Source organism: Prunus avium, chromosome 4 (genome assembly GCF_965620075.1).
Source record: "Prunus avium chromosome 4, drPruAviu1.hap1.1, whole genome shotgun sequence".
NCBI lineage: Eukaryota > Viridiplantae > Streptophyta > Magnoliopsida > Rosales > Rosaceae > Prunus > Prunus avium.
Genome location: NC_142287.1, coordinates 28817089 through 28833038, shown reverse-complemented (window position 1 = coordinate 28833038; position 15950 = coordinate 28817089). Strand labels below are relative to the sequence as shown.

At 38.6% G+C, this 15950-nt stretch overlaps 2 protein-coding genes and 1 pseudogene across 3 annotated transcripts; 2 read left to right on the top strand and 1 right to left on the bottom strand.

Moving 5' to 3' along the window:
- The first annotated feature begins 668 nt into the window (after positions 1–668).
- LOC110773828 (RAF-like serine/threonine-protein kinase 20) lies at positions 669–8359 on the top strand. The gene is made up of 9 exons (XM_088251791.1): positions 669–959; positions 2195–5156; positions 5233–5313; positions 6170–6322; positions 6477–6640; positions 6838–6985; positions 7080–7202; positions 7574–7661; positions 7907–8359. Exons 2-9 carry the CDS (start codon positions 2376–2378, stop codon positions 8098–8100), a joined length of 3732 nt encoding a protein of 1243 aa, XP_088107917.1. The 5' UTR covers positions 669–959; positions 2195–2375; the 3' UTR covers positions 8101–8359.
- On the bottom strand, positions 8355–10748 carry LOC110773833 (GRAS family protein RAD1 pseudogene; annotated as a pseudogene).
- A 1539-nt stretch (positions 10749–12287) lies between these two features.
- On the top strand, positions 12288–15111 carry NF-YC2 (nuclear factor Y, subunit C2). 2 transcript variants are annotated; one of them, XM_088252346.1, is made up of 2 exons: positions 12288–12449; positions 13893–15111. In XM_088252346.1, the coding sequence occupies exon 2, from the start codon at positions 13946–13948 to the stop codon at positions 14780–14782; it is 837 nt and encodes a 278-aa protein (XP_088108472.1). In that variant the 5' UTR covers positions 12288–12449; positions 13893–13945; the 3' UTR covers positions 14783–15111. The 2 variants fall into 2 exon arrangements, with proteins under 2 accessions (XP_088108472.1, XP_088108473.1); XM_088252347.1 differs by having other exon boundaries at positions 12291–12449; positions 13959–15111.
- The last annotated feature ends 839 nt before the right edge of the window (positions 15112–15950 follow it).

Below are 15950 nucleotides of genomic sequence, written 5' to 3'. Positions count from 1 at the left end.
TATGCAAGAGCTCCAAAAAGGATCATGCATTAATTTTGGACATAAGTAGAATGTATTTCATGAATAAAATGAAAATAAAGAAAATATTTCCAAAAATATGAGCAAAGATCCAACAGTTTTTATTTTTGTGAGATAGGTTAAGAGCCTAAAATGTTTGGGAGTTAGTAACACATTACATAAAGATTTTGCAATATAATTACATCTATTTTCAGAAACTTGTTAACGAAGTTCCGTTACTTGAAGGGGCCATGGTCGCCTCAAGTGTATATATGGCTACGCCTCTCTTTCTATATGAATCGTAATATTATATTATAAATTTTGTCACACCTAAAAAAGTTTGAAAAGAATGGTTGATTTTCAGAGTATTTTTCTTCCACCATGTCATCCACAAATGTTTTCTTGGAAGGTAAGCACACAATTTCATATGAGCCAAATATTTTCAAATAAAAAGTGAAATGCGAGCTCACTACGAGATCCATGGGGACTCTCTTCAGGCTAGTCCTCCTCCCTCTTAACCAACTTCGCCTACTACCTAGTCAACTTGTGCATATCTACATGGCAATTTACGTAAAAACGCAACCCAAGAGGGGTAATCCGGGAAAACCAACTCTGTCTTCGCTCATTTGACTTAGCATCAAAGCGAATAAATAAATGAGTTAAGTTAAACATGATTTTGCAGGAATTAAAAGACAAGAAAGCAAAAGCCTTACGAGTTATGAGCAGTTGTTTCATTTCTAGGTAGCCGAAACAATCCAAAAATTTCAATAGAAAGAGCGAGAAAGTGAGGGAAAGTGAGGGAAAATCTTATTCTTTTCTTTCGAAGTTGTGTTCTCTGAGCTGCAGTCACAAAGACTCCTCCTTTTCCGCTGATACAGTAATGGTGGCTGGTTCACTCAAGCCCTCCTGAACCAAAGATATACTGTGAGAGCTTTTCAGCTACAAAAGCATTGTTCTTTCAGGTACTTGAGGCTAAATTTATTTTTATTGTTTTTGATCTAGTTGTAGTATTGGTTTTTGGGTTTGTTTGATTTTGATCTGTGAGTGATTCAAGTTGTTTTTTGGTATTGTTGTATGCGTATATTCATGCATTTCTGTGTGTTTTTGTGCATTGTATTTCATGGCACTGAATACAGGTTGAGGGTAGTTTAATTTGTTTATGATTATTGACTGGTTAAGAAATTTTTTATTATTCCAATAAAATAGAGAGAATAATTAATAAAGTTGTTTTATTGGTAAAATTTTAATTGGTTCCTTCAATGAGTTAATAGTCCTCCACCGGATAGATGTTTCTGCGGCAATAAACTAATCAAGCTTAACATTGAACAATATATCCTTTCATTCTTCTCTTTTTTTTTTCCTTGGATTTTACTATGCAGCTGTAGTTCTTTAGCTTTGGTTTCCCATAGTGAGGGCAACTGACTAACAATAATCATAAAATAGAGAAAATACGCTGCGCGTCGTGATTAGAGTTGGTTAAAGCTGAAGGTGATTACAGCGGGTTTGAAGAAGCTAGTTAACTAAGCTAGGTAGAATTTTAGGTCTAAATGTGTTTATGCATGGCCTTTATGATTTAACAATCCTTTCCAATAAGGTAGGAAGAAGGACTTCTTACAGTATGATCTGTCTTTTCAAACAAAATTAGAAAGAATGTAATACAAGAAACTTAGGCATCTAATTGAAGTTTTAATAAGATCATTCTGACTGTAACGGAGGCTGGAGAACAAGCTTCCTTTTGTGTGTTCAATAAACATTGGTGTTTGTGTGGTCTGTGATTACTGTAGCATAAGTCATGAACATGGTGGAAACTGTGGACACGTCAGTGTTAATTACTTAGATGGTTACATGTAAGCATTAGCACTCCATGGACAGTGACACTGAGTATATTGCAATACGCACATGCTAGAAAAATAGTTTCTATATGACTTGTACATTTTTGGTTTTTTTACAAGGAAATGACAGATGAAACAATAAAAGTTGCCTTTTGTTTTTTCTTCCTTCTAGTTCTTTGATAAATTAAAATGTGGAGGATAACACAGCTTCCTCTTATTTTTCACTTCTGTTACTGAAAGTAAGAAAAAGATCTACTAATATACATATTTTACCTAATGAAGCATTTTCAAGATTGCTGAAGCTTCTGGGTTCTGTCTAAGATAATAGGGACCGGAAACTTATTGAAGCTTGTTTGTCGTTTCAGTTTTCTCTCTTTGGAAAAATCAGCATTTCTGCATGTCATAGGAGTTGTCTGCAAGCAATCGATATATTGAATGAGTTTTTGTTAGTATTTTGGTGTTGAGGTTAATCCCAATTGAGGTGAGGAAGAAATTCAAACAATGGTATGATAATTAATAACGCATAGACAGTTCCAATACAATTCCATGGAACCTGGAAAGGATGAATTCCAACCTGCATCCCAGTCATATATGCAGGACTCTCTGAGCAGCAGCATGCATACTGATATGAGATCTAATGACCTTAATATACCAGAAATTAAACCCGTACATAATTACTCCATACAGACTGGAGAGGAGTTTGCTCTTCAATTTATGCTTGATCGAGTGAACCCCAGGAAGCCTTTGAATCCGAATGCTGTTGGTGATCCAAGTTATGCAACAGATTATATTGAACTAAAAGGAATTTTAGGAATTAGTCATACAGGGTCTGAGAGTGGGTCAGATACTTCAATGCTCCCTTTAGCTGAAAAAGGCCCAAACCAGTTTGAAAGAAACAGGTCATCTTTACATGATGACAGGAATAACTATGCGTCAGTTCAATCAGTACCAAGAGCTTCATCAGCCTATGAAAATAGTCATATTCATCGATATGCCTCTTCTGGAGCCTCTGATAGTTCATCAATGAAAATGAAAGTTCTCTGCAGCTTTGGAGGTAAAATCTTACCCCGACCAAGTGACGGCAAGCTCAGGTATGTTGGAGGTGAAACACGCATTATCCGTGTAAGAAAGGACATTTCCTGGCAGGAGCTTATGCATAAAGCTTTATCAATTTATAATCAAGTGCATGTAATTAAATATCAGCTTCCTGGAGAGGATCTTGATGCCTTAGTTTCTGTATCTTGCGACGAGGATCTGCAGAATATGATGGAAGAATGGAATGAACTAGAAGATAAAGAAGGACCACAAAAGCTTAGGATGTTTTTGTTCTCCATGAGTGATCTGGATGATGCTCAGTTTGGTCTGCACAGTGTGGATGGTGATTCTGAGGTTCAGTATGTAGTTGCTGTCAATGGAATGGACCTGGGGTCGAGAAAAAACTCGACTCTACTTGGTATGACGAGCACTTTAACAAATAATTTGGATGAGTTAAATGGACAGAATATTGAGAAGGAGACAAGTAGGGTTGCAAAAGACTCAATACAGGTAGGCACTTCAAGTTTAACTGGCAATATTGTTTCATCAAGAACCATTCAGTCTTCTGAACCAATCCTACCTAACTTTTCAAATGCCTATGACACGTATCCTCATTTTCAGCATAGCCAGGTGATGCATTATAGACAAAATGTGCAGTACTCGTTGCACAATGGCCATACCCTTCCAAGTCACTCCCCATTTGGAGGAACTACTGTTTCAGTGCCTCATCATGGAATTATGAATCAACAAGGAGGTTCAATTGAAGAGCAGCCATCTAGTCGCCCAAGAGAACAAAATTTTGAGATGCCAGTAAAGCAGGTGAAACGTGATGGTTCACTGCAGCAAGAGAGTGATCCTGAAAAACTTCGCCCCTCGGGGAAAGAGCACTCTGTCCCTTTACAGCTGTGTGATGGTAATTTGATGAACAATCTTCCTGTTGAAGAAGCATCAAAAGATGAAAGAAAGTACCAGGAACCTGAAAAGGTTGCTTCATCAATTGATTCTGGGAACCCAGTGCTGGTTCATAAATCCAGTGAAATTGAACATAATTCCACATCAAGCAATGCATTTGCTCCTGCTTATGCTGACCATTTGTCTAATGGAGTTGATTTCAGTTACCAAGAGCCTGCTATGCTTCCTAAAAGAGTCTACTACTCGGAAAGAATTCCCAGGGAGCAGGCAGAGTTGTTGAATCGTTCATCAAAATCTGATGATTCTCATGGTTCTCCGTTTCTCGTAACTCATTCTCGTTCTGATGTCACCCAGAAGGATCCAATCCCGGAAGGAGTTAACAAATTGCATGAACATGGAAACCTTGCTACCCAGACTGAACAGTCTACCCCAACGGTATATGCGGATGCTCAAACTGTTGATGATGGACTGGCCCAACTTCAGAAGTACAAAGAGTTTGCTGATTCAATTTCTCAGATGAATGCAAAGCTTTTGCAAGATACAGATGGCGAACTAAAGCGGGCATTACCAACCCATGTGGCTAATATAGAGACTGCAAAAAGGGATAGGATTCTTGAGTCTGACCAAGAAACAAACTTCCCTAAAGATAGCCATAAGAATAACATTGTAGAAGCTGGATCACATATAAGTGGGATACCTTCTGTAAAGTACCAGGAGCTTTCTGCATCTAATCATTCTGAGCTTAATCAGGAAGAGGCCACTGGCAAGGATCCAAGTACTGTTGACACTATGGGCCGTGCTCAGCCCATTACTTTGACAGGGAAGTCGTCTAAAGATGTTTCTCAAGAAACAGCTCCAGTTGGTGCTTCTACTCCAGTGGAGGGAGACATCATTATTGATATTGAAGAACGATTTCCTCGTGATTTCCTGTCTGATATATTCTCCAAGGCAGTACTTTCTGAAGACTCCCCTGATTTTGGTTTGCTGCAAAAGGATGGAACTGGTTTGAGCTTAAATATGGAAAATCATGAACCTAGACGCTGGTCATATTTCCAGAAGTTGGCACAAGAAGGGTTTGATAAAAAAGATGTTTCTCTTATTGACCAGGATCTTGGTTTTCCGTCTGTGATTGGAAATGATGTGGAAGGAGATAGTAGATCTTATCATCTCACACCATTAATAGCAGCTGGAGTTTCAATGGTCCATGTGGATTCTCAGCCTAAATTTGCGGAAGACATTCAAAAAGACTTGCCTGGAATGACTCAAGCTGAAACAACAGTTCTGCATTCTAATTATGATCAACTCCAAGTGAAGGACACCGAAAGTATGCAGTTTGAGGGAATGATGGAAAACATAAGAGCGCAAGATTCGGAGTATGAGGTAGTCTTTTGATCAGGTCTCATTTTTCTTAACAAATTGCTCCTTTGCTAACAATGTTCCCATAACTTGGATGTAGGAGGGTAATTTTGCAAGCAGAAAAGCTGGTTTGCCTCCTTTAGATCCTTCTCTGGGAGATTTTGATATCAGTACCTTGCAGGTGTGATGCTTACATGTTAAATAACTTGATATAAGAGTTTTCTCTTTTTAACTAGGTTAAATGAAATATTTGTCTATTAAGTGATTGGCTATAGAAAAAGATTTACAAAAAGTTTACTTCGTTCAAGTGGGTGTAGCTCTTAGTTGAAAGTTTTGCTTTGTTCTGATTTCCCTATCCACCTCCCTTTCCCTAACCCCCCTGATTTAGACAACAAATATAGTGCTTTGCATTGATGAGACCTGGCTATTCCATATTTTAAGAAACAAATTTTTTCAATGTTGTTAGAACTTGGCTTAGGATTTGGATCTGGATAATAATGTCAAATAGCCCTCCTATTTGTATCAGAAAATGAGAATATCACAACATTTTGTGTTCATTCCCATTTCGTCACAATTTCTTCTAATTGAATAAATCTCACATATATGTCAAGAAAACCATTATATGCAAGCATAGTGATGTCATGAAAGGATGAATTGAGGTTGGGAAAAAAAGAAGAAACATTATGTTTAATATTGCCCTCATCCAAAAGAAAAACTACTTGTTCATGCATACTTGGGCACATGGACACACACACACACAGAGAATCATCCCTAATGTTTAATATGAAATGTTTTATCATTCATTAATTATACTGTGGAGATTTTGAGTAATCTCTATGGGCTTCAGGTGTTTCACTGTTGTTAAAGCGTTTGGTCCCCCAGTTAATTGGTTATTCATTTTCTTTTATACATCTACACAAACTTGCTAGTAAATGCACTGGATCTGTTATTTTGGTATTGGTTAACCTACTTTTGCCAACAGTATAGACTTTCCATTTGACATCTCTTTGATTCTTTCTTCTTCGTGCACATGATAGTTGATAAAGAACGATGATCTCGAACAGCTGAAGGAACTAGGTTCTGGTACATTTGGGACTGTGTATCATGGAAAATGGAGGGGCAGTGATGTTGCCATTAAGAGACTAAATAAGAGCTGCTTCACTGGGAGATCATCAGAGCAAGAGAGATTGGTAGCCTTTCTTCCCCACCTCTGAATTGTGCAATGAAATTCACATTTATTGAAAAGCTTGTGGAGGAAATATATTCTAATATTTATGTTGCTTCTGTGACACATTAATATTTTCCTTTTCAAGGCCATAATGGTATTTCTTACTCAATTGTCAGAGTATAGAGTTCTGGCGGGAAGCTGACATTCTTTCAAAGCTTCACCATCCAAATGTTGTGGCGTTTTATGGTGTAGTGCAAGATGGACCAGGGGGAACACTTGCTACCGTAACTGAGTACATGGTTGATGGTTCTCTTAGGCATGTCTTGCTTCGAAAAGATAGGTAATGATCCATTGATACTGTCCTATACGTTTCTGCTTTGTTTCATGTGCTCAGATCATCCTGGCAATACTAGACAATCATGAAAGTACACTAAGCTTTTGATATATTTTTATCTGTATGTTTCAAGTTCACTGTTTCTGAATGGCAGCGGTTATTTCGTTTATTTTCACCTTCTTTCTTTTAATCTTATTATGCAGGTATCTTGATCGTCGCAAGCGACTAATAATTGCTATGGATGCAGCATTTGGAATGGAATATTTGCACTCAAAGAATATTGTGCATTTTGACTTGAAGTGTGACAACTTACTTGTGAACCTAAAAGATCCTGTACGGCCAATTTGCAAGGTAATTATCATGAAGTTATCAACACTAGAAATGTTTAACTTTCTCTGTTAGCAACTTACCATGAGTAACAACAATAATATGTGTTTCTTCCCAGGTCGGTGATTTTGGGCTTTCAAAAATCAAGCGAAATACCCTGGTTTCTGGTGGCGTACGGGGAACGTTACCATGGATGGCACCAGAGTTGCTAAATGGCAGCAGCACGAAGGTATCTGAAAAGGTAAGATTTCTGTTTAAGTTTTATTTTTACAATGGAAATAGAAATAGATAAATAATGAGGGATAGAGTGTGTATTAATTTAGCCCATTTAAATATAGGGCAGTCTGCAGCTAACGTGATTGAAGTCTCTTACTGGATCTCTTTCTAGTTTTAAAAAAAATGTCAAATTGGTGAAGTTGTTCTTATGATTTTTTTTGTTTGTTGTTCTTCATCTCTTGTTCTCTCTTCCTTCTGTTTCTTCTAGTGTAGAAAGAAACTTAGGAACATATATATTTTTTCCCCAGATCTGAATAATTTCGGATTAACCTGGTACATTTGCGTATCTAGGGACTTCATTGCTTCCCTTGTCTGACTCTTGATAAAATGCCGTAGGTTGATGTATTCTCCTTTGGTATTGTCTTATGGGAGATTCTTACTGGCGAGGAGCCATATGCCAACATGCACTATGGAGCAATTATAGGTGATTGTTTTACTCTATTGTTTTGGTTGAGCTTGAGCTTGCATGTCAATATTGTTGCACCATTTAAGACCGATGTTTGCCTCACGGTTAACTTAATTTCAGTTTGTTATTATTATTTACTTTTTATACTCTCTCTCTCTCTCTCTCTCTCTCTCTCTCTCTCTCTCTCTCTCATGTATGTATGTATGTAATTATTAACTCACTGCTACAGATTTAAGTGTTTTGATTTCTTTTAATACATGCAGGAGGTATTGTAAATAACACATTGAGACCCACCATTCCAAGTTATTGTGATCCTGAATGGAGAGTGCTTATGGAGCAGTGTTGGGCTCCTAATCCTGCGGCCAGGCCATCTTTCACAGAGATCGCCAGTTGCTTACGAGTAATGATGACAGCTGCTAGCCAACCCAAAGCACAGGGTCATAAAGCTTCTAAATGATCATTTGAACACAGTTGTGGCGTTTTAGCATGCTTTAGACATGATACATTTATTTATTCAATTGGTACCTCATAAGATAGTGAGTATGATATCGTATTTGGAGCGCAGATCCACGATTTTCCACTTTTTTCCGGAATGGAATAGGCTCCTTTCAAGTAATTTTCTTTTATTTTGCTTTCTTCCCCAGAAACTCACAAAATTGTAGTAGAATGTTTTAGCTTCACAAAGAGAATGCACAGTTGCAAGTTGGTTTCTGCTATTCTTACAAATGCATTTTCTACTAGCTTTCAACATTTCTGATTTACTATAACTTCTTATTTGGTAGGCCAATTTGGCTATAAATGGGGCCTTCAAAGAGCTTTGTTTTAGAACACCTTGACTGGTTTATTTGGTGCAAAGCAAATAGCAATCTTCAAAGCTACAATGCTAATTTTAATAACTGAAGTGTATGGAGCCCAAGTGAGAGCACTAGGAAGATCTTTAGAAACCGAATTTCTATCATCACTGGGATCTTTGATTGGAAGATAACTCATTTTATTACTTTCCAATAATAAAATAAAATGACTGCCAAGGGCTTAACCAAATCAGCTGCAACGTCGACAATTTTAATCATGGACGAGGCTAGGAGGAAGAAGCATTGTGCACTTGCCATGCAGAAGCCAGCATTATGGGCCTGCCTTTCCACCCTAGGAGGAGGCAACCCTTCTCACTAGCCAAAGTGTACCCATCACAGCCATAAACAGATAGCATCATCCTTGCTTGACTTGTACACTTCAACCCCATCACTTGAAACCCAGCGCGGCCTAATTGCCTTCTCCATTGGTCTGCCCTTTCGTGCCTCTCGATCCGATTTAAGCCCTCAAAAGCAACAATGTTTCTAATTTCCTCGGCGAAGTGCTGCCTCTCTATCTTCATCCTCTGAGGGCTATGTCGTGGGAGGCTAGCCTCGAGTGAGTCGAAAATGGCAGAATAAAAGTGAAGAGACTCAAGGAATCTCCCAAGGAAAAATGGCCCATTATGATTTGCATCTTGTTCCACCAATGTAAGAACAGTTGGACCTAATTTCTTCAAGGCTTGGAGGATTGCCTTCAGAGAGCCTCTACTCTCTTTAACATACTTATGCAAGTGCATGATGCTATTGACAAATAATGCTTCTCCTTCTCTCAGGTCCAGGTTCTCTCTAGTTAGAAGTGATGGTTTTACTGGTTCTGATATCATGTTGAATTCTGTTGGTATGCCTAGTGAGCTAGCCTCCTCCACCAGGGCTTTCATGCCTGCTTCAAGTTCAAACACATTGTGATCTTCAACGAGTCCCGTGATTCGGAGCTTCTTAGGCGGGCCCTCCGGCCTTGATGCCAGGGTTCTTATCAAGGATGGCCATTGAAGAGTGTGTTCCATTCCCAAATCAATGATGTGCAGGTTTTCCTTCCCTTGTGCTGCTTGACATATAGCTTCATTTGCAACCATGAAGCCAAAAGCTATGTAAGGAGTTGTTTGGTTAAGGAGTTGAAAAGCTTCCAATTTCTCCTCCCTAGAGGTCAAAGAGACATCCATAGTATCATTGTTGAATGTACCATTTATATTGACATTATGAAGAAGAGAAAGCCTTGACCTCAATCCCATTGCAAAGCAGGATGAGACTCTCTGCAAAGAATCACCCCAAGGACTAACTGAAGCCCAAATTTGGCTGAGCAAAGATTCTGCAAGTTTGGTGTCCCTGCAGCCCACAGCCTCAGCACAAGCCAACAACATGTGCACCAAGTGAAGCCCTTGGTCCACTCCATGGCTCACCTCTTCAACACTAGGCACCATATTAGTTTCTCCAACTCCAAAATCCTCAGCCAAGCCACCCATCTCCATGTCATCTCCTTCCATCATCATCAGAACATCTCCATACATATCATCCACCATTGAAAATGTCTCCATCCCATCTTGATCATAGTAATCAAAACTTTGTTGCTTCTCCAAGGATTGAATATCATCATCCCTACAATGATCCATGTTGATGAAGCTGTCAACAAAGTCATCTACCTCTGAGGCTGGCAAGCAAGGAGGGCTTGTGGTCTCAGAGGGTGAAGAAAACTCAATCTCATTCAGTATTTCCTCCCATTCTCCTCCTTGTTCTTGCTCAACTCTTGCTGGACAAAACCTTCGAATGGCTTGATCGTGGTTGAGACTCTCATGGAAGGGGAAGGAGAGCCAACCATTGAAGTCTTCCATTGCTAGCTTTTGGAGGAGATTGAGGGGAGAGAAGAGCAAGGCAATAAAAGAGATTAGAGGTTAGAGATTTTAGGAACTTGGATGGTTCCCCCACTCACAGTGTGTAAAATGGCTGTTCCTTTATTTACTATGCTGAGCTAGAATATTCCCTTTGTTTTGAGGTGATGGGCAATGATCTCTCCTACAAAATAAACTATTCTATGGAGAGCAATGGTTAGATATATATATATATAAGGTGAAAATAATACATTTTTGTAGATGCGACCCTAAAAAAACACAGCTGATTCTTGCAGATGGGTTTCTGAGCTTTGACATTTTGAGACATTAAAAAATCTCACCATGTCTCTATGCATCATATTTGGCTTCCTCCTCAAAGGGAACATAAGGTGGAAACAGCAAGTTTTTTCTTGTTATTGGATGTAGAAAGGTTTAAGGAATATGAATTTGTGCTGCAAATTTAGTTGCCGGCCTTGAAAGACAAACAGTTTGGGATTTTTGGGTCGGTAACCTCAACCAAGATGTGGGCTCCACAGTTTATGATTTAGTGTCATTTGTTTGTTTGTCTCTAAGTCATTCTCAGCTTGGTCGGCCAACAAGCAATGAGACATAGGAGGTGGCTTCTGGTTGCAACCAATTTGGTTTGCTTCATGTTTATTATCTAGACGACTGGGTTATAGCATGCCAAGCCAACCCCTCAGCAGCTCATAATTATGTATGGTCAGTTGCCAATACAGAAGAAAGTGATGGATAATAAATTTATATCACGCCATTCTAAAAACTGAAAGCAAAAGAAAAAGGGAAAAAGCCCTTTTTCACAATGAAGTTGTTTAGAGAATGTGGAATTTTACCAAGTATTTAGGAACTCGTGTCTTCCTCTGGCAAATCTATGCTTCTTTTCTTTTTCGGTTGCTGGTTTTGCTTTTTGTTGATGTGAAAATTTGGATCAACGGTCAAGATTGAATCAAGCAATCACAAATTCACAATCACACACACAAACACAAATTGTGAAGGATTACAAAGAGGAGAGAGTCCTTGCATAGCGTCATGCCTTGTCCACTTGTGTGCTTTTGGATTTGGGCTCAGCCAGTGATTGGACCAACTAACCACACGAACTCTTTCATTGTTGTAGGTGCCCCACAATCATATTGTTTGTCTGTCTTTTTTTGGGTCAAAACCCCACAATCGTATCGTTATATGCCTCATCTTATAGATAGCCCGCTATCCATTAACCAAACAAAAGGTGTGGGCTGAGCACCTGGAGTTGGGGGAAAGGGAAAAGCAAACCTAGGATCTCGGGAAGGGGAAACTGAACTTAAGACCTCCCACAACTATGTTTTAATAGAATTTTCAAAGACAAGTTTACTCATTTAAAAGATTATTTAAAAACACTTTTTTTTATATACAAGCGATATTGAATGAGAGGGAATCGAACCTAAGACCTCAGATGTAGTGGTAAATATTCTTAACTAATTAAGCTACAATCCCCTTTGCATTTAAAAGCACTCTTAGGCAATGTGCATGTCCCTTGCACATGAATTCGATTCTCCTCCCCGAATATTAAAGTAGTTTAGAATATCACATTTTCAAAAAATAGTGAAATCACTGTATATCTCATCCAATTTCCTCCAAAATGTAACCGAAAAAGGCACAGCTTGAATGCCAGCCAGGACAGCTTGCACAAGTCTGTCACGTGAAGATGACAATGGTCAATAGACTCCCAAGTGAATGGGACCCTTTCAGTCACGTGACCTCATGAGATTGCTCCACGTCCCTCCGCGTGCTTATCTGGACAAAACCATCTTTCCAAAAATACCCTCAGGTAACAAGCTGTCTTTTTCCTCATACGTCACAGTGGTATACGTGAGCATCCTTTTCTACTGCAACTCCAGTGGCTTCCCGCCACGTGGCAGTTCTGAACATAACTCCTCGAATAGTCAGAACTCTCAGTGTTCGTAACGTGTCAACCTAACGATGCTCTCAGAAGAACTCTCTCTGTCTCTGTCTCTCTCCTAAAAGACCCAACATTTCAAACTTTCTTCTGTCCCTCCCTTTTAACCCTCACACACTCTCTCTAAATTTCTCTCTCTTAGGGTTTCTACCAAGGACAAGGTTCAGCTAAGCTTTGATGGGTAAGTCTTAACTTTACTTTCTCTTTGGGGGTTCTTGAGAAATTTCATTGTTAGATCGTTTGTTGGGTTTGTATTTTCTATGTATCCTCTGTTTGGTTGCTGGGAATTTCAGGCAAGAAAAAGGGAAAATCTTCCATTTTTGTGTTTTTATGTTGTTATAGATTATATAATAATTAGTGGCTTCACTTAAGTGGATAATGGAAAGAGAATTATAATTTTAGCTGTATGTGTCATTTTATATAAATTCCTCAGCAACCAAATAGTGCATTAGGGGTTTGGATGTGGTAAGATGAAATTAAGTACTTCCTGTTTCCTCTCGTAATTGTTTGTTTACAAAAGTTGCATCTTTTGGTTAAAAGACTGATATTATTCAAGCTTTACTTGTTAGAAACTTGAAGGCATGCAGTTGGCAACTGCCTGTTTATTTTGCATGATGGCTCATGATAACTTAGTTTTAGGCTGATTTTGAGATTTGATATGATAGGTTGATATTATTTGCATTATCTTCTTCTTCTTCTTCTTCTTCTTCTTTTATTTTTATTTTAAATAAAGGTTCGAGTGTGTATATTGTTTGTGTTGCCAATGGCTTTTGCCTTTTGGTTATGTATATGTGATTCTATGTATGCTACATGCATGTGTCGAAAAGTGTCATAAAACAATTCGGCAAGAATGATGTTAGTGAAGGAATGGTGGTGGTCATTTTGCCTTGATAAGCAGGGAATATTGGCTAGTTTGGATCTGTGTGGGTTTAAATGCTTCAATTGTTTCCATTGATATGTAACAGGGAAAAAAAGATGACTTAGAAAAAGTAAAATTCTGAAATTAGCTAGCCGTGGCCTAGGCATGGGGGGTTAAGCATGTATAGAGTGCATAAATGAATGGAAACAGAACTCGGTTTATTGGAGAGACCTATGACTTTAAATGAAGCTTATTGGATATCTGAGTTTTCCTTCACCAATCCAAAGTTCTCCCCAGCTTGTGGTAATAGTTTCTCCACATTAGTATTCAAAGAACTACAACCCTGACTATCCCTTTGAAACAGGAGTTGGAGATGGTTGAAACAATTTGGTTTTGGTGAAAAAGTGATGATTGAGGTTTACGATTTTTTAATGTATTGCGTATTTATTTGAATATTTAAGAAAAGTGCAGTCATTGACTCAAACTTCGTTTGACCTTAGAATGATTATGCTCTGTCAAAACCATTTATTCTGCATCAAAGAGAGGAAAAATGTGTTTAATTAGGACCTAGAATAGATGCTAAAGTTCATGAGTTGCCGATGTACTGATGTAGAGTAGAATGAGTTTTTTGTTTCCTCCCAACTCAGGAGAATGAAAGAGGAGTTCTTTTAGCATTCTCTTTGTGCTGGTGGTTTTTATTCTTGTCTTGTAGAGGTCCAATATATTTTAATTTGTTTTATTAATTTTTTTAAATTCTTTATCCAGCATTGTGATTAGGTAACATTAAGAACAAGAAAGATACTTTCCTGTAATTAACTATGAATCACTCAGAACAAACACTACAGCAACAGGAGCAACACCATCAGCAGCAGCCTGTGGTGGGTGTTGTGGCAAGTGGAGGTCAAATGACATATGCACCTCCTTCCTATCAAACTGCTCCTATGGTGGCTTCTGGAACTCCTGCTGTGGCCGTCCCTTCCCCAACACAGCCCCCTGCCGCTTTCTCTAATTCCTCGCATCAGATTGCCTACCAGCAAGCCCAGCATTTCCACAACCAACAGCAGCAGCAACAACAGCAGCAGCTTCAAGTGTTCTGGGCCAACCAAATGCAAGATATTGAACAAGCATCTGACTTCAAGAATCACAGCCTTCCACTTGCAAGAATTAAGAAAATAATGAAAGCTGATGAGGATGTTCGAATGATATCTGCTGAGGCTCCAGTGATATTTGCAAAGGCATGTGAAATATTCATCCTGGAGCTGACTTTGCGCTCATGGATTCACACAGAAGAGAACAAAAGGAGGACGTTACAAAAGAATGATATTGCAGCTGCTATTTCGAGGACTGATGTCTTTGATTTTTTGGTTGATATTATCCCAAGAGATGAGTTGAAAGAAGAGGGACTTGGAGTGACTAAGGCTACAATCCCGGTGGTGGGCTCCCCGGCAGATATGCCATACTATTATGTACCACCACAACATCCTGTGGGAGCTCCTGGGATGATCATGGGGAAGCCAGTGGATCAAGCGGCAATCTATGCTGCTCAACAGCCTCGACCACCTATGGCTTTCATGCCGTGGTCTCAGCCTCAACCTCAGCAGCCGCAGCAACAGCAACAGCAACAAGAAGCCCAACATCAGCAGACAGATACTTAATATGTTAATGATTCTGGCCAAGCTGTTCTCAAAGCTATTTCCAGGCATAGCTTCTTAATTGTTAGAGATGAGTTTTAATACCGTTGGATTAGTTGGCGATTGTGATGCAGTGGATTGTGCAGTGTGCTAATGTGGTTGTATTGTGTATGTGCTTGTATTGCATCTGATTCGAAAATTTACCTTAATTGTGTGTTTATTATCTCGGCCCTTTCTTATTTGGCCTAGTTTGTTCTTGAATTAGTTTGCTTCAGCAGAGGATCAAGAGAGCTTTAGAAGCTTGAAAATTGACTGAAAGTATTTTTATAGTGCTTTTGTTTGTTATGATGCTACTGTGGCTGCTGTGAATTTTCTGCCCATTTTTTGCCATCATATCTGAACTCCATCTTGCATCATTGTTCTTTCTAGGTATTCAAAAGGTTGACTTTCATTGGGTGGTTCCATCTTCCATCGTGCTCGGTTGGCCCAATTAGCTATTTGTCTAGTGGTACTTCTCTTCTTAATATTGAAAGAATTTCCGAGTTTGAACTTCCCAAAAAAAAAATTGAAAAGAGAAGTACTACTAGGACTAGTTGGTCCTACTTTAGCCTAATTAACCGAAAAATCAAAAATCTATACCTTGAGTTAATTTCACAGAAGAATAAGAAGAATAAAATCGTAATTATATTTTTTTAATGTGAATTGGATGACTTCAAATCGATGTATTCATCATTTATGGCAGAAAAGTAGGAAAAACAAAGGTGAAACCAAGCAAAGATTCAAAAATCAAAATTCATTGAAGGAAAATATATGGGGAATGTATATAAGTGAGTGATTTCCCCACTCCAATTTTAACCACTTACACTCCATTTTATAACTAAAAAATGAGTGTAAGTAGATAAAATTGGAGTGGGAACAACAACAATATCTCGTCAATAGAATGCCCACCAAATATCACGACACATACGATAAATTCAATCTCAACGAATAACGGTCAGCGTACGTGCACCAGATTTCGCTCCCTCTCTCTCTGTTTCAAAACCGAAGCAAGTAAAAAACCTTCCAAAAATGTCTACTTTGATTTCATTTCGATTTCCAAAAATCTTCCTCATTGAATTAGCTCTATATTTTCCATTTACAAACCTCCAAAAACCCTCTTCTTGATTTTTTTTTTTCATCTTTTGAAATCCCT

What these genes read in the sequence shown, in the direction of transcription:
- NF-YC2 (XM_088252346.1), top strand. Translation starts at nt 13,946, where the DNA reads ATGAATCACTCAGAACAAACACTACAGCAACAGGAGCAACACCATCAG.
- LOC110773828 (XM_088251791.1), top strand. Translation starts at nt 2,376, where the DNA reads ATGGAACCTGGAAAGGATGAATTCCAACCTGCATCCCAGTCATATATG. An exon ending in GTCTTGCTTCGAAAAGATAG is followed by an intron (nt 6,641 to 6,837) that starts GTAATGATCCAT and finishes CTTATTATGCAG; the next exon opens with GTATCTTGATCGTCGCAAGC. An exon ending in CTGTACGGCCAATTTGCAAG is followed by an intron (nt 6,986 to 7,079) that starts GTAATTATCATG and finishes GTTTCTTCCCAG; the next exon opens with GTCGGTGATTTTGGGCTTTC.